General features: G+C 36.1%; 4 protein-coding genes across 9 annotated transcripts; 2 read left to right on the top strand and 2 right to left on the bottom strand.

Moving 5' to 3' along the window:
- Positions 1 to 692: 692 nt before the first annotated feature.
- Positions 693 to 3,322, bottom strand: LOC140978777 (pollen receptor-like kinase 3). The gene is made up of 2 exons (XM_073443999.1): positions 1,895 to 3,322; positions 693 to 1,801 (listed from the first exon to the last, which is right to left on the bottom strand). The coding sequence occupies exons 1-2, from the start codon at positions 3,189 to 3,191 to the stop codon at positions 1,038 to 1,040; spliced, it is 2,061 nt and encodes a 686-aa protein (XP_073300100.1). The 5' UTR covers positions 3,192 to 3,322; the 3' UTR covers positions 693 to 1,037.
- Positions 3,323 to 4,156: 834 nt separating this feature from the next.
- Positions 4,157 to 6,448, top strand: LOC140978261 (jasmonate ZIM domain-containing protein 1-like). 2 transcript variants are annotated; one of them, XM_073443152.1, is made up of 5 exons: positions 4,157 to 4,678; positions 4,994 to 5,156; positions 5,287 to 5,693; positions 5,806 to 5,863; positions 5,937 to 6,448. In XM_073443152.1, exons 1-5 carry the CDS (start codon positions 4,510 to 4,512, stop codon positions 5,986 to 5,988), a joined length of 849 nt encoding a protein of 282 aa, XP_073299253.1. In that variant the 5' UTR covers positions 4,157 to 4,509; the 3' UTR covers positions 5,989 to 6,448. The 2 variants fall into 2 exon arrangements, with proteins under 2 accessions (XP_073299253.1, XP_073299252.1); XM_073443151.1 differs by having other exon boundaries at positions 4,158 to 4,678; positions 6,216 to 6,448.
- Positions 6,449 to 8,008: 1,560 nt separating this feature from the next.
- LOC140978260 (oligouridylate-binding protein 1C-like) lies at positions 8,009 to 12,379 on the top strand. Of its 3 annotated transcripts, none has more exons than XM_073443148.1 (12): positions 8,009 to 8,227; positions 8,744 to 8,805; positions 9,159 to 9,261; positions 9,372 to 9,448; positions 9,522 to 9,583; positions 9,688 to 9,775; positions 9,950 to 10,025; positions 10,108 to 10,138; positions 10,264 to 10,383; positions 10,536 to 10,621; positions 11,001 to 11,177; positions 11,839 to 12,379. In XM_073443148.1, the coding sequence occupies exons 1-12, from the start codon at positions 8,123 to 8,125 to the stop codon at positions 12,118 to 12,120; spliced, it is 1,269 nt and encodes a 422-aa protein (XP_073299249.1). In that variant the 5' UTR covers positions 8,009 to 8,122; the 3' UTR covers positions 12,121 to 12,379. The 3 variants fall into 3 exon arrangements, with proteins under 3 accessions (XP_073299249.1, XP_073299250.1, XP_073299251.1); XM_073443149.1 differs by having other exon boundaries at positions 8,010 to 8,227; positions 9,407 to 9,448; XM_073443150.1 differs by having other exon boundaries at positions 8,107 to 8,227; positions 9,133 to 9,261; positions 9,407 to 9,448.
- A 245-nt stretch (positions 12,380 to 12,624) lies between these two features.
- Positions 12,625 to 16,795, bottom strand: LOC140978259 (uncharacterized). 3 transcript variants are annotated; one of them, XM_073443146.1, is made up of 5 exons: positions 16,693 to 16,795; positions 15,120 to 16,595; positions 14,827 to 15,004; positions 14,352 to 14,646; positions 12,625 to 13,175 (listed from the first exon to the last, which is right to left on the bottom strand). In XM_073443146.1, exons 2-4 carry the CDS (start codon positions 15,167 to 15,169, stop codon positions 14,365 to 14,367), a joined length of 510 nt encoding a protein of 169 aa, XP_073299247.1. In that variant the 5' UTR covers positions 15,170 to 16,595; positions 16,693 to 16,795; the 3' UTR covers positions 12,625 to 13,175; positions 14,352 to 14,364. The 3 variants fall into 3 exon arrangements, with proteins under 3 accessions (XP_073299247.1, XP_073299248.1, XP_073299246.1); XM_073443147.1 differs by having other exon boundaries at positions 12,625 to 13,154; XM_073443145.1 differs by having other exon boundaries at positions 12,625 to 13,115.
- Between the last annotated feature and the right edge of the window lie 19 nt (positions 16,796 to 16,814).

Genomic DNA, 16,814 nt, shown 5'->3' with positions numbered 1-16,814 from the left:
AAATGTTAATTTCCGACCAAAAACACTTGATTTGATTGTGGGGTGTATTTCTAAGTACCTTTTCCTAGAAACAAAATTATATGCCGTGAATTCGTACGAAAACATATCATCATACAATTAGTAATCTGCATCATTTTCTAGAACAGTTGATGTCAGAGGATGAATGAAATTCTTTGGAAGATTAGCTCATCTTTCTTTCGTCAAATGTTTTATAAAAAAAAAATTGATTTATTATCTTTACAAGAACCAGATCAAGAAAGCAATGATGGAATTTAATGAAGTCAACTAACTTAACAAGGATTTCAATCCGAAAATTAAATACAAGTCCACCAAATGACATTCATAAATGAGACTAATAACTGGACAGTAAAGATGCTTGATTTTTCATCGTATTTATTGACTATAATAACTGTCTTAAAACTAATAAAATCTACAAAATAAGATTTGTGATGAGAATAATGCTTAATTTAATGTTGTTTGGTTGGCAATTTTGAATTGCTCAGAAACAGAGGAAATGTATGGGGATCAAATTCTTGCACGAATGGTTACTGAAAATAGAATACTGATCTGCGAAAGATAAACATTTTGATAAGTCGACGAGTAGTTGTAATATGTATCCAGTTGGTCGATGAGTTGGAACTGAATTGGAAATATGTATCGAAGAAAAGCGTTCGTAGTTTCACTTGCCACCAATCATGCATGTGTATTTAAGCGTCAAGTTGTAATGCTGAATACAAAAAATCTATTTGCCATAACATCATTCGGGAAAATTTGAGAATTGCTGTCATGAAATGTAAGAACACAACATGGTTTCAGGATTGCGAGAAACTATAACTAGTGCTTCTTGAATGTCCCTTCTCCCCCACTCCAAACATACTAAAATGATTCGCCTACCGTATCTAATCTTTTCTTAGTTCCGAATCCTTCTCTATCAACTTTCCTATATGGGGGATTTCTACCTGCATATGAAAGTTAAGGAATGGCTATAACGATTCGAGCTTCATACATGCACTATACGCGCGCAGAAGAAATAAGGATCAGGTAGCATCAAAAGCAAAACTAATACGACCCGACTGATCACCAACATCGACATCCCTTTTATCCGAACCATGAGTGTCGTAGTGTTCAAATGCTGGAGACTGATGCGGAACAATGGTTTGATCACCAAATCCATCACTCAACGATGGCAAAACGTCCAAAGTTTTCATGCCTTGATGACAAATTCCCTTGTCAGGTACGTCCACTTCCTCTATCCTCCTAACCACTTCTCTAATATCCATACGCTTCTCCGGGTTGTTTTCCGCGCAAGCTACAGCTATGTGCACAAGTTGCTGCATAACTCCTATAACATTCACGGTATTTGCTATATCAGGATCGAATAAGTCGACCTCTCTGCCCTCAGAAACAGCTGATTTTACCCATTGGACTAAATCTATCCCACCTTTGCCATTGCTGAGATACTGAGAAGGGAACTTTCCCGTAAGAATTTCAAGAATGATGACTCCTAGACTATACACATCACATTTTGGTGATACTTCGTAATGTAATATCGCCTCTGGAGACTTATAAGCCGTCAGTTCTTGGGCAGCTTGCGCACTACCGATAAAGGAACAGAACCCATATTCTGTTAGTAACGGATCATAATCTGTTGTTAAAATGACGTTGCTTGATTTGAGGTCACCGTGGGGTAATTCGAGTGTGGAGAGTTCTGTATGAATGTACTCCAGTCCTCTAGCAATCCCTTTAACTATCTTTAACCGAACAGGCCAATTCAGCTTAGCATGAGAGATCCCACGATCACCTAAGATGTTGGAAAAACAATTAGAGAAACTTTTTCTTATAGTCAGAGTTACTACATATGAACACAAAACACACTATGTTTCTCGATTCATACCATGTAGTAAGAAAAGTAAACTGCCATTTGGTTGATACTCATAGACCAGCAGCTTTTCGTCTTTTCGGTAATGATAAGCCAATGGTGTCAACACATTCTTGTGTTGTAATCTTCCAAGATCTCTCATTGCTGCATCAAATTGACCTCTCCCCATTTTATTGACCTCTTTTATCCTTTTCACCACTACTGTTAACCCATTGGTCATTGTGGCCTTATATGAAGAACCTAAAGCTCCACTTCCAAGCACTTCAGCTGCTGCCTTCATCAAATCACCCAATCCAAACTCACCCTTCTCATCATTTAGCATAACAAGATCTCCAGAACCTCTGCGGCTGGACCCAGCCCGATGGCCCGACCCAAACCCCTTCCGACTCGAGTTGTAATCCTTCTTCCCAACACTTGATTTTTTCTTGTAATTTAGATCATCAAGATTCCCCTTTTCCAATACATCAATATCCTCCTCTTGCCTTCGTCTGAGCACACATATCCCGGCCACCATTAACAAGAGTAAGAGGATCGAAGCCACTAGAACCCAAAGTGCTGTCTTCTTAGTGGTGGCATTTACAGAAATGTCATTTTCTACGGGCCCTTTTGACGAATCCATGAATGGGTTACATGTTCTGCCTATATTGTCTCCACAAAGCGAGGGATTCCCCTTGAATGAGGTGGCATCGAATCTTGACAGGCTCGAAGGGATTTCACCTACTAAATTATTATTTGAAAGGTCAAGTGAGGTCAGACCGGTCTGTTCAAATGGAGGAATTGTACCGGAAAACTGATTGCTTTCAAGATGCAATTCCGTCAAATGGGATAACATACCCAACGAATATGGGATTGGGCCCGTAAACTGGTTCCCGGAAAGCCAAACTTTTTTCAGGCCCGTCATTGCTGTGAAGTAATCTGATGGAATTTCGCCCGAGAACTTGTTACCTGAGAGATACAGCCCTTTCAAAGCTCCCATCTTACGGAAATCGGGGATCGGGCCGGAAAAAGAATTCGACGTAAAACTAATGCTTCTCAGGCCTGAAAGCGATACCAATGCATCCACATCTATCTTCCCAGACAGACCCATATGCCCGAGACGAAGCCCGGAAACGACACCGTTTTCACATACAACACCGGCCCAAATTTCGCAAGGCTCTGTTCCGGGCTTCCAGGAATCGAGAAGCGCGGTAAATGTCAAAGATCGTTTCAGCTTTAACAGAGCTTCATAATCCGAATCTGAACTTATTAAAGGTAATATTGTCAGAAAAATATAGAAGAAAATGAATCCGCCATGAATATTAACAATGGCCATACAGGAACTTTAAAATTCGAAGTTTTCAAGAATCCATTTTCACGATTTCTAACGTTTTCACAGCATCTTCTTCTTCTTTTTTCTATTTTTTTTTTATTTTTTCATAGGAAAATAGTTTGATCTTGTAAGTGGACGACCGTTAATGTCGTCGTGAATAAAGTTTGCCTTTTTTAGGTAGTCGTATAACTCTCCTTGTCCGATAATTTATTTTTTGTTTGATAATTTATTTTTTGTTTGGTCCTAAAATTATAAATAATAATAGAAATATCCAAATTTTATTATCAAGTTTGGTATACCAGTAACAAGTATTATCATTTTAAATGACGATTACTGGTATTTTTGCACAAATAATGGATATAATAGATATAAATTCATATATTTAAATTCAATTTCTACGATCTAAACTAAGTCGGAAAAAAGTGCTAAAGAATAACGCGTTAGCCGATCGTTTGATATGGGATGAATGCAATCGATAGAGAATCTGACGTAAAGTTGACTCCTTGATAATTTTTATCACGTATAGTTTTTAGCCCTTCATGTAATGCTATCAATTCTTCATGTGTGACTGATAAGGATGGCTTTATTTTATGTCCAAAAGCGCATATCAACTCTATCCAATTGCATATGCATTCAGATTCGTGTTAAAAGAAACATCCACATCCAAACGAAGATATCCTAAAAGAAGAGACAGTCATCTTGTCCGTGACTAGTATTATATTCTAATGTATTATAACACTGTATACAATATCTATATCTCGATTATTTATTTAATTAGTACTTTTATGTGGCTAAATTTTTTTTCCTATACAAATTTTCAAAGCACTTGAAAAACATGCGCCTAACCCAACAATTTGGTACGCTCCACTTGTACTAATAGGTCGTGATGGAATACGTACAAAATAGTATTATAATGAATATAAAACTCGTTTTTTTTTATCCATTTACTACTACTATTTTTCCCTCATTGGGTGGCTCCTTACCACTTCCTTATCTCTCTCTGGCACCCAAAGGCAATTATCACGTGCTAATTCCCCCTTTCTTTACAATACTTGTTCACTTTTACAGTATTCGAAAACAAAATCTCAACTTTCGATGGTTGATCCGATTTCAGGGCTCATGTTTGGTATTAATTACCAAAAAAAATGTAGATTCGTCACGCCTTACTCTTTTGGCTATTTAGTTCGAGATTTATGTATTTCCGTTTAGATTCAAGAAAAGGAGGAAAGTATGTTCAAGAATCTCAATCACACCAAATTTGTGGCTGAAATTTGAAGATCTGTGCTGAACAAATCGAGGGTTGTTTTCGATAGGTAGAGATATGTCGGGATTACAGCAGTTCTCAGACGGCCGGAGGCCCGGGAAGGAGCCGGAAAGGTCGAGTTTTATGCGTACTTGCAATCTTTTGAGTCGGTATATTAAGAAGAAAGGTAGTCTCAGAGATTTCAACCTTGAGATTGATGGGAAAATTGAAAGGCTCGAATCTATAAGTAAGGTTTCTATGTTTTAATTTCCTCGTGCAATTAGTTCACTTTATATCTCTAACTAATTTCTGTTTTAGCCTTTAAAACTGTTTGTCTGATTACTATATATATTGAGATTTGTGAGGAAATTAGTAACTGTGATATTTTTGTGGGAATTCCTCACAAATCTTCATAGATCCGCATCCGGCAGGAGATGTAAGACTCTAGGCTTGTATTAACTTTGCAGACTTTCTACTTACCGAGTCATGATTCTGAAAACTTTACCTGTTTTCGCTCATTTTTTTAGATTGAAAATTCATTACTATACTTATTAATTGACAGTGAAATCCGGATCCGTTCATGATGCTTCAGCTTCTTCAACTGTTAATTTACTTACCCAGATGGATAAACCAGCGCGACCTTCCATGGATTCGTTCCCTCGTCCCGCCAGGCCTGAATCCTCCGTCAATTTCCTCGAAGATACATCAAAGAGAGACATCAAAAGGTTCATTTTTCCTCCTTGAAGAATCAAGGATCACCACCCTTAACACCCAGAATCCTCTAAACTAGCTTTTTTATAATCTGTTGTCATCAATAATCAACAAAGTGATGTTTATTTTCATGATTATTTTCAGCAAAGATGCAACAAAGATTGAATCCATGACTGCCCAGCTGACCATATTTTACGCTGGTCGGGTCCTAGTATTTGATGGTTGTCCAGCAGACAAGGCTAAAGATCTTGTAAAATTTGCTAGCAAAGACAGCCCCCCCATCTCCGATAGCTTTGTGTATAACATCTTGCATCAAAACCCAAGCCCCAGCGCAGTAGCGGCTACAGCACCTAGCTCACGAGATGGACTTACACCTGTACCCAGTTTTCAAACCGCTCGCTGTATATCTTCGAATGTTGTTTGCCACCAAAAAGCTGGTGGCATCTCGTCGAACACCTCTAAGGACATAGCGAACAACGGGAGTGGCGACGTGGTGTTTAGCTATGGGACCGAAGCTAGCATTTCACCGCAGCCTGAAGTTAATGGATCTGGTAATTAAATTACAGGAACAACTAATATACTTTTTTTTGGAAAAAGAAAGTGAGATTATGAAGTTTGATTCAATACATATGTCTAAAACAGAGTGTGGTATTGCGTATACAGATTTGCCTATTGCTAGGAGGTCTTCAGTTCATCGGTTCCTTGAGAAGAGGAAAGAAAGGTATCGCTTCGCTCCCTTTGATATGTAATAACTTTGTTGAGATGCTTTATTGGTTAAACAGATATAAATACAGAGCATGTCAATCAACATCTCAAAGAGATCAGTTACTTCTAACAAGGTTTTGAGCTCGAAAACAGGTGCACAAGTCACAAGTCTATCTGGATCGATTCCGAACAGGTTGTTAGGGGTTTCGATCTGGCTCTAGAATGAGGGGCTTATGCCGAAAAATAAATCAAGATAGCATGGTGGTCTGGTAGAAACAAATCAAATATTTTTAGCATGAAGAAAACCAATGATGTTAGTGAATTATGGAAAGTTTTTAATTTTATTTATCTACACATTGGGCGAACAGAGCTGCTGCAAGAGGGCCATACCAAATTCAAGAACATGCACCCTCTACTTCTTCCTCCACAGGAGATGAACACCTGGACCTCAAATTATAGCCTTTGCTGGCGTTCAAGAATGGATCTTTATTTATATATTGTTACCTGGTAATGAAAATGAATCATCATTTGATCAGAACAACCAATTAGGGTTTTACCATTGCTTGTTTTATTTTATATTTTAATTGATATTTTGTTTAGGATCGAAGGATCTTTTTTGTTTTTATAGATCGGTGAAATTATTATTAATGTTAAAAAGATTGATGAAATTATTACTCTTAACATAAGCTGAATGGTTTCAAATCTAAGGATGAATTAGGCTGTTCATCTCTCTTCCAAGGGAATTTAGTATACTAGTGAATACATATGATTAGGAACAATATATTTGGATTAGCAGTAAACGTTTGATTCATCCGTGCGATCAAAGACAGAGCCAGCGAAGGGAGGTTGGACTGCAAAAAAATCTAAAAAAATTTAGGAAGGACAAGAGCAAATATTGAGAAAGAAAGCAGAAAAATATAATTATTTTTGAGCATCTGGTCAATAAAATTAAAAAACCCTTGGCTCTGTCACTATGTGCGATACACGAAATGTTATTTTATATAATTAGTTATTAAAATTATTGAGTATGAACGTTTTAATAATTGCTTAAAATTATTGTTATAATGTAATGTATATATTTACATTTTAAATAGTATTATAAAAAATATATATATAAAATGTTTATATCATTTGAGATAATGTTCAAACGAGCATAACAATCTTCTTTCGTCAAATCGATTTATGAGTATGTATCTTGTGAGACGATATCACGAATTTTTATCTGTGAGACGGGTCAACCCTACCGATATTCACAATAAAAAGTAATATTCTTAGCATAAAAAGTAACATTTTTTCATGGATGACCCAAATAAGAGATATGTATTACAAAATACGATCTGTGAGACCGTCTCACATAAATTTTTGCCTTGATTTGTTTATAATTACATTTGATATATTGACGGGTGAAACTGTTACTAATATAAAAAATAGAAAAACAAAATTTAAAAATTCTATATTATTTTGTCTACCAAATTTTTTTAAAAATAATTTGTTTAAAAATTTAAATTATTTTTTATGAGATGTTAAAAAATATTTATAATTTTATACAAAAGTTCTAATTAAGATATATGATAATAATATCTATTTACAGATAAATCAATATACCAAATTTCATGATAATACTATTCACTAAATTGTTTGAAAACGTAATATTATATAAAAATTTATATTTTATTTAATATTTTAGAGGGTAGTAAGAACTAAATATATAAAGTAACACAAAATTTAAAATCGTAATCAAAATTAAATAAATGATATAATTAATACAAATATTTAAGGTAATGTTATTTACAAAAACTTTATTCAAAATTATGAAAATTTCAAAATTTATACAAAATAATTGTACTATAAAAGAATTTTCTTATTTATAATTCCATTACTTCAAATTATGAAATTTCAAAATTTTATAACGATATCGCACTGATAATCAAAATTTTTAGATACATCGAAATATCGATTTTTTCGACACGATAAATTTGGAAAATTTTCTCAACACCAAGGCCATTATCTTCATGATTCTATTGAGATCGAAACCCTTTCCTTCCCGCGGGTAAAATCTACTACTAATGCTATAAATATCCTAAACTCCACCTTTAATTGTCACCTCTAATTTTCTGTTTTTCATTCTTTCTTTTCTTTTTTCTCTTTCCTATTTGTTTTTTTTTTTTTTTTTTTTTTTTTTTTTTTTTTTTTTTTNCATTTTCCCCTTTTCCTCCCCCAAACCCTACCCATTTTCGAGCCCTTCAGGAAAATTATACATTGAAACCTAACAAATATGCAGAATCAAAGGCTGAAGCAGCAACAGCAACAGGCTTTGATGCAGCAAGCTCTCCTCCAACAGCAGTCTCTGTATCACCCTGGTCTCTTAGCTGCTCCGCAGGTTTTTTTTTAAGAGTCGGATTTGTTGTATTTTCTTAGTTGGTGTGAATCTACGACTGTTTAGCTTTTGCGATCGCGATAATTATTCGTTCTCTCTCTCTTGTACGCTTTTGCGATTTGTCTGATGCCATTCATCGTTCAGTCCTTTATGCAAATTTTAACGAGTAGGTACCGGGTGACTATGTCCCGTTTTCCTGTTTACTTTCTGTGTGTTTGAGGCTTCCTTTTTCTCCTCTTGTTGTGGGGTTGCAATCGAGTTCTTGTTTGACTGCTTGCTTGTAGTCTGTAGATAATGTTTTATCTAGAGGGCTTACAAACTGTCCCGTCCTTTTATCTCGCAACGAGTCATTTGATCACGGAAGCTTTTGGTTTTCATCTAAATGAATTCTTTGTCGTTCCTTTTTTACTTATGTATCTATAGTTTTTCCCCTTTGGGTTGGATGGTGAATTTCGGCAGCCTCATTAAGATTTTTACCTTTATCTTTATTACTTTTTTCTCATTTTATCATTTTTGCAGATTGAACCAATCCCAAGTGGAAATTTACCTCCTGGGTTCGATCCAAGTTCTTGCCGCAGTGTGTGAGTGTTGCTAAGATATATTTTTCAATTTTCAGTTTTTGTTTGCTGTGGAATGCCATGTTTATGCAAAAAAAATTTAGTCCCAAGTATTTTGGTATTTTACGAGTCTTTGAAGTAATGTAAGATTTTAGTGCCTTAAATTTTTTTTTTTCACTGACAGCCCATCTTAATTTTTGAACTTCCCTCCTCTTAACCTGTAACTTTGTATCATTGTAATTTTTTTATCCATTTGATTACTTTGTTAATGCCTGGAAGAAGTTCTCATAAATCCATCTGTTTTTCTTTTTCTTTTTTTTATTTTGTTTTCTTTTCTTTTTTTACTTCTAGGTTTTTCATTTTTTGAGAAAATGCAGGTATGTTGGAAATATACACACACAGGTCACTGAGCCCCTTATTCAAGAAGTTTTTGCTAGTACTGGTCCTGTGGAAGGTTGTAAGCTTATTAGAAAAGATAAGGTACAATTGTTCTCATGTATTCTCTTTCCTGCTAATATCGTCGCACATATTTTTGCTCTTAAGATGATGATGATGATGTTCGTCTTCGTCTTCTTTTTTACTTGGTTCAGTCATCCTATGGATTTATTCATTACTTTGATCGTAGATCTGCTGCACTTGCAATAATTAACCTCAACGGAAGGCATCTGTGAGTCAGAATCATGAAATGTGTGACTTTAATGTCCTTGTTATTTAGAATAAAGTCATTTTCTTTGTTTCAGTTTTGGGCAGCCTATCAAAGTTAACTGGGCTTATGCTAGTGGCCAGAGGGAGGACACATCAGGTGGGTCTACCGATTAACGCTCTATGCTTGTGATGTTTAACTAGTTTACTGTAACATCAATTTCTAGTAGTTTTTGTCTCATATCAGTTATATCTTTTATTTAGGCCATTACAACATTTTTGTTGGTGATCTTAGCCCAGAGGTTACTGATGCCATGTTGTTCGCATGCTTTTCCGTTTACCCAAGTTGCTCGTAAGAATCCTCTCTTGACCATGCTCCATGTATGCACACATAAGTGATTTGATTTTTTTCGGTTTCCCTACAAAAATGTAGTACCTCAACAATTTCTTTTTTTTTCCCTTTTTTTGCCACATATTGGACATGTGATTTTGTTTTAGGTGATTTTGATTACAATGTTGGTCTTAGTGATGCAAGGGTTATGTGGGATCAAAAAACAGGGCGTTCCAGGGGATTTGGATTTGTGTCTTTCCGCAACCAGCTGGTATGTTTTCATAGCTCACATCTGAATTGTTTTTTTAACCAGAACACCTTTAGATTAATTCGATCCTTTCATTTTCATTCAGGAGGCCCAAAGTGCAATTAATGATTTAACTGGTGAGAACTGTTTGAATTAGTTTCTCGTAACAATTTGTTTATTAGCATAGTTTTAGTTGCTTTCATTGCTGAAAAGTTTTTTGGTTTAAGTGATTTATTTGCTGCTCTTCTATGTGACATCTCAGGAAAATGGCTTGGCAGTAGGCAGATACGTTGCAACTGGGCTACGAAAGGTGCTGGTACCAGTGATGACAAGCAGAATTCTGATGCAAAAAGTGTCGTGGAGTTGACAAATGGCTCCTCAGGTTAGTGGGTTGATTTGATGAAAAATGGTGATTATTGTCATCTAAATGAAGTTCTTATCATTCGTAGCATGCCTAGACTTTTGCTATGAGTGGTCATCGTGATTTCCCTTTTTGGTTTCATATAAATTTAATGCCATAATTTGCTTTTACAGAAGATGTCAAAGAGGTTGCTAGTGGTGAGGCTCCTGAGAATAATCCTCAATACACAACTGTTTACGTTGGTAATCTGGCTCCAGAGGTAGGAAGCTCTTCAACACATCACATTCTCCCCCTACCATTCATACATTTGACTTTGAAACAATAAAACACAACTAGGTTTCTGTGGGTATTTTTCTATGTTTTCCTCTCTAGTGTCAGTTGGTTATATTTTCTGGAAAATTTGGACCAAGTGGAAAACAGAAATGGTAAGCAGTGTTTTTGCTTAAAATATTTTATTAAAAATATTGCAATACCTGTGGTGCACTAGAAATCTTAGAAGTTACTTGTATCTCAAAGTGAACCTTTTCTGTTCTTTAAAGTGCTTTAGCAACCATATTTCTTTTGTAGTTTATGCTTAATGTTCTTTTGTTGTTTATACTCGCTGAAATGCAAAACATACTTCGCTTTTATTCTGCCAGGTGACCCAGGTTGACCTTCATCGCCATTTCCATGCACTTGGTGCTGGATCAATTGAGGAAGTCCGAGTTCAGCGTGATAAGGGATTTGGTTTCGTGAGGTATAGCACCCATGCGGAGGCCGCAATGGCTATTTCAATTGGAAATACTCAGTCATTTCTCTGTGGGAAGCAAATTAAGGTATGTTGTTTCACATTTTTGTACCCGAGCAGCTTATTTAATTCGAACACAGAGACATTTATAGCTAATAAAATTCTATATCTCGTTACTGATACAGTACGGTAAGGCTCTCATGGTGTAGTGAATTGCATTAGTGATCCAATACAAGATGATGCACCATGATTTTTGGCAGCTATATCAACAGAATTAATTAGTACACAAGTGAAAAGCGTACACAAATGAAGAGCATCTTTGCAAGAGTTGCGATGTGAAAAATATATTTTCTCTTTTTCCCCTAAATCTGGTAAAAAGTTCAGAGTAAATACCCTGCAAACTGCATTTAAAGTAGAAATAACTTATTTCCTCAAAAAATTCTTCACTACCATCTTTCTCCTTTATTTGCGCCTGTTTTTCCCTTTAGTTTTTTCCCGAATCGTTTTATTTTCAAAGTTTAGAGACCGATCTTCTTTTACATGAAGATGTGTGTTCTCTATTGCTCCCTGCTTTAAAGATTTAACCAAATGTGTTGAGCATTTCCAAAGGAATTACATGTGTAAACGGACGCAGAGCTTTGTTTCTCAATTTTATCACTCTTAAATGTGTAAGATGGGTTTCTTGTCTACATTTCTATTTTTCTAGCTTGACCCCTGATATTATTAAGTTTTGTTGAGTGCTTCTGCAGTGCTCGTGGGGTAACAAACCAACTCCAACTGGAACAAGCTCAAACCCGCTCCCACCACCTGCCCCTGCACTCCTACCTGGCCTTTCTGCGGCAGATCTTCTAGCTTACGAACGACAACTCGCTATGAGCAAGATGGGCAGCATTCACACCCTCATGCACCCTCAAGGTCAACACCCTCTGAAACAAGCATCAATGGGTATGGGTGCTGGTGCGAGCCAAGCCATTTATGATGGGGGCTTTGGGAATGTGGCTGCTGCACAGCAGCTCATGTACTACCAGTAATTCATCAAGATCTGATATTTGGAACATACCCTCTCTGTGCCCCCGCATGGTAGAGTTTTTGACTTTTTAGGATGTTTTATTATATTTTTGTTTTGGGTGGATTCCCAAGGGCTGACATATGGTGTGTGCTTGTTTTATGTATTTGTACACTTTGATGTATGCTTCTCTTCTTTCGTGTGGGAATCATTAGTGTCTTTTTTGAGGAATATTATGGCTTGTCCTTTTTTTTTAATACTCGCGAATTAACTTAATTGCATTATACATTTATACAAACAGACATCGTTTGGTTCGTGTGATATGATAAGTATTTTAATATTCGCGAATTAACTTAATAATATAATAATAATTAAAATATGATCGATAATAATTAAATTAATTATAATATTAGTTAAATTAAAAATTATATTTAAATATTATTAAATTTGTTGAATTTATAATTATTTTAAACTTTAAGTTATTAAAAGAAAATTTAAATTAATCAAACATCATCTTTTCTCTCTCAAATGATTATATAACCACAAATAAGAGGATAATATTAATGCATACAGTGCCCGTCGGGTGCGGGCTGAACGAGCATATCACAATTTTAATCATGCACATCAAACACATGATAAGTGAAGGATTAAAAATCAATCACATTTATCATGCACACCAAAATCAATCACCCCTTATGATGCACACCAATCAATGTCTTATGCTATTATCCGTTTGACTCTTCAGATTTCCTGTGTAACAGTATAGGAATGACCAGTGTCTTCTCTGAGGCATATCTTTTATTTTTGTGGCATATGACACAAAATAAGTATTATCTATTTGCTTCTTTCACTCTTCGCTTATAATTTGTACAAAAAATGGTTCTCCTCACCAGTTGTGTTTTGTCTGCCACTGAGATTCCGTTGATTCTTCCAGTGTTGTGCATAACTGTTCAAGAATGTAAGCTATGGCCACGCTTTTGCTCTTTTACTTCAAGGGTGGTCGAATTTGTATGAACGGGTCTGAAATTTGTTGACAGTTGCTCGTTGGTTATGATACCACTTTGATTTGAGTAACACAACCTTTATTAGATTATTGTTTAGATTTCATAATCTTAAGTTCTTAACCTATTTACAATTTTCATGATCGTATCATCTTATAATTCCATGCAAATTGCATCAGCAAAATCCTATGAAAAGTGTAAGGGAAAAAAACTCAAAAAACCCATGTGTAAAATTGATTGCATATAAAACAGTGTTTGTTTAAAAAATCATGCATAACATTATTCATAAAAAAAAATGAAGTAAAATTGTATTTCGAGAGATGAATTTGAAATTCATAGATTTTGATTATAATTTTATTGTTAATAATGAAATAATAAATGAAATATTAAGTCCATACATTACTTATTTACACATTAATTATGCAAAATAGAATGAATTTCAAATGTTTTCATTATCGAGTTAACTTCAAATCTATTCTAATTAATATAAAAAGCTGTGAGCATTTGCTGACATACAGGTTCTGATGGCCTCTTTCTTGGTGGCATTTTTGTTCCCATGATCACATTCTCAAGTATGGTTGTTGCAAACAGAACTGGTACTTGACCAACCATTCCTATTTGATTTCTTAGCCATTTCATTTGCAATGTCCTTAGATCATAACCATCTAAGGAAATAAAGCATGAATAATTGAATCACGACTGGTTCCATGTAGTGGGGTTTTTTAGGAATCGAGTGGTTGAAACCATCAGCATTTAGGAGATAAAAAGACCGTGATTATACCCTGGTTTGGATTGTAGAACCTCTCTATGAGAGCTAAAATGGTGGATTTGCCAGCTCCACTGGCACCAACTAATGCTAGAGTCTTTGATGCATGGATTGCTAGGTTTAATGACTGTAGAATTTGGATAGTTGGTCGAGAAGGGTAAGCAAAAGATACGTCTCTAAATTCGATATTCCCACAAATATTTGGTTGTTTAAATCCATGGGAACTATAAGGATCAACTTCTGGGATCCGATCAATAACTTCAAACACTTGGGTAGTTGCTACAGTTCCTTGGAAAAATTGAGCAAAATACGCCAGTGCCCGTGCCACATGTGACGTGAATGCTAGTAAGTTGAATTTTCTTATAAGACCATAATATAAATTCAAATGCCATGATTTTTTCCCTAATGTATTCGATGTAAAAAACACACTTGATTGAGAAAATGTTCATATCTTGATCGTTGTGGGGCAAGAATAGCTGAAATATTTACCTGCTCCCAGCATTTACACCCAAGAAACATGCAATGGCAGCACCACCAGAGAGTTGCTCCTTTCAACCAAAATGGAGCCGTACAAGAATGCCAAAGCCAATGTCGCATAAGTAACAAGATAGATAATCCCAATCCCTGCACCTTTTGCGAAACCAATCTTTGTTCCCAGTGGCACCAATCTCTCTAGAAAATTGGCATATTCTTCTGCCAAAGCATCCTCTGCTACAACAGAAATCACAGTTCTGATAGAACTTATGGCTTGTTCTGCTATACTTCCAGCTTTCTTGTAAGACACCTTTATTAAAGAAAGGATATTGGTCAATAACTCAGTCGATGAATCCAATACAAGATGTTCGTATACTGCCTTATAGGTTATGCCACATGCAATTGTTACTGGGGTCACAGCAAATACTGCCAGGGAGACTTTCCATGATTACATGAAACCAACCATATAGACTCAGATGAAGGTAAATACATGATGAACAAAATGTGCCGCCTGATTTACAAATTTACATATACGTTTGACTTGTTTCAACTTGAGAATATGGACACACTGAGAAGGGAATATAGCATAACATGTGTTGATCTTCTCCGCCATCATTTCTTGTATTTGTGCCACATCATTTCTTGTATTTGTGCCGCCACAACAAAGGCTGCAAATTTAAGTCATAAGCAGACATATCAGAAATCGGTCAAACATTCCAACCATCCTTAATCCTGAATTCTTTAGATTGACTTTAAAATTTATTAAAATTCGCAAGTGCATACCTTCTGCACATCCATCTCTCATCACCTGATGCCTGTCGTTTTTTTGTCATCTGGCAAGTTCATTGACAATATTTCCAAAAAGATAAGAATAACATGGAAGAGATCCTCCGTTAATGAATGCTCACAACCATCCCAAAACAATAAGAACAAGGTTCAGCTTTGTTGAATATCTGAACAAGCTAAATAGGCCAACTTATCTTGGTGTCATAGGATCATCTTCTTCTTCATTCTCTTCCCCGATTGCTGACTTCTGATTGAAATCATCATATTGCCCTTCATGGCCCTGGCTACAATGAGGCAACCTGTTATGAAAATAATCATACCATGAGGAATGCTTGACAGTTCCTGGAAATTTGATTGTTGATCATCATCGTATGCATGTGATACATAAAACCATATTGGATCTTGATTTTGTGTGGTGGTGCCACAATCAGTCATGCTTAGCTTATCTTTATCAGCCAAAAGGCAACTACTTTTATCACTCACTTCATTGATATTTGACAAAATTGTGCTTTTACAGGGACTGGTATGCTTGTCAGAAGAGTGATTAGTTTCAAGAAATGGGCTTTTGTGATCTGTACCAACATAACTATGAGGCTCAAACCTCCCTGATGGCAATGGATCATAGCTCGAGAGAGAATTATAATAGTAGGGATTGGTGAATCTTTGGAAGCCACCATAGGTACGTGAAAGATAGTAGTCATTGGCAGATCTCCTGAATATCCTGCTACGAGCACTGGATGGATCGGCTGAAGCACTGGCTGTCCATGGACTAAGTGCTCCCCCAAGATTTTGATCTTCCTGCCATCCGGTTGGCTTGAACTTCCATGAAAGCTCGCCTTGCCGCAACCTATCATAATCAGATGCAAAGGGGCTGGTGGGAGTGGGATTTCTCGGCCTATGGGGGTCAGATCCTGAGAAAAATGGTTGGAGGTATGGCTAGAAAATGACGTAGCCAGATACTGGGACCTATCAGGAGTAGTGTTGTGTCGCCTCTCAGGTGCATGCATTGGCGAATTTATAATCTAAGATGCGTGATCTTCCATCAATGTAAACTAACATTGATTGACCAAGCAATCAAAAGGCTTGTCGTAGGGAGGAATTCTTTGAGCTTTTTGCAATCTATTACTGATTTTGAAGCAGATGCACAATGCTTGGTGATGGACTGGTTGGTTTCAAAGAAAGATATATAGTATTAGAGTCAGCAATCGGTAGATGCATATACAAAAGACTGTTGCTATAGTTTTGGCAATCCCCCTCGCAGACAAGCATACAAAGCATTTGAAAAGGTTGAAGAGACGGGAACTAATTTACTTGTCAAGAAAAGATCTGATTCGTAGTTTACTCGTTGTCCAATACTCTTCATCGTTTTCTGTCTCAATTGAAACCACTCGAGTTGAACGAACAGCTTCCTTCAAGTTAAAGGCTTGCGGACGTTGCATCATGCACTAGTCATCTGGCGTGGTGTCTTTTTCTCTATTAGAATTTACTTGGACATATTAACATCACGTAACGTAGAAGGAAGATGCTGCATATTTTTCTTGTTTTTTAAGTTGTTTAAACGAAACGGCACCTGCCATTCAAATGCCCTCTAATGCTGCCGGCCCAACTTTTTCTTTAGGTTTAAAAATCGAAGAACCACCATGATTCCCTGGGTAAGGCAACCACATGTTGAAAAAGGCTTCCTTGTTGAAT

Source organism: Primulina huaijiensis, chromosome 6 (assembly GCF_012295235.1).
Source record: "Primulina huaijiensis isolate GDHJ02 chromosome 6, ASM1229523v2, whole genome shotgun sequence".
NCBI lineage: Eukaryota > Viridiplantae > Streptophyta > Magnoliopsida > Lamiales > Gesneriaceae > Primulina > Primulina huaijiensis.
This window is presented reverse-complemented; position numbering and strand designations above follow the sequence as displayed.

Coding starts and splice junctions, on each gene's coding strand:
- LOC140978777 (XM_073443999.1), bottom strand. CDS start 3,191: ATGGCCATTGTTAATATTCATGGCGGATTCATTTTCTTCTATATTTTT. Junction 1,802..1,894: donor TTTACTTTTCTTACTACATG/GTATGAATCGAG, acceptor CCAACATCTTAG/GTGATCGTGGGATCTCTCAT.
- LOC140978259 (XM_073443146.1), bottom strand. CDS start 15,169: ATGACAAAAAAACGACAGGCATCAGGTGATGAGAGATGGATGTGCAGA. Junction 15,005..15,119: donor GAGAGATGGATGTGCAGAAG/GTATGCACTTGC, acceptor TTAAATTTGCAG/CCTTTGTTGTGGCGGCACAA. Junction 14,647..14,826: donor CGGCACATTTTGTTCATCAT/GTATTTACCTTC, acceptor TCTTTAATAAAG/GTGTCTTACAAGAAAGCTGG.
- LOC140978261 (XM_073443151.1), top strand. CDS start 4,510: ATGTCGGGATTACAGCAGTTCTCAGACGGCCGGAGGCCCGGGAAGGAG. Junction 4,679..4,993: donor TGAAAGGCTCGAATCTATAA/GTAAGGTTTCTA, acceptor ATTAATTGACAG/TGAAATCCGGATCCGTTCAT. Junction 5,864..6,215: donor CTTGAGAAGAGGAAAGAAAG/GTATCGCTTCGC, acceptor TTGGGCGAACAG/AGCTGCTGCAAGAGGGCCAT.
- LOC140978260 (XM_073443148.1), top strand. CDS start 8,123: ATGCAGAATCAAAGGCTGAAGCAGCAACAGCAACAGGCTTTGATGCAG. Junction 10,026..10,107: donor TGTCTTTCCGCAACCAGCTG/GTATGTTTTCAT, acceptor ATTTTCATTCAG/GAGGCCCAAAGTGCAATTAA. Junction 10,139..10,263: donor TGCAATTAATGATTTAACTG/GTGAGAACTGTT, acceptor GTGACATCTCAG/GAAAATGGCTTGGCAGTAGG.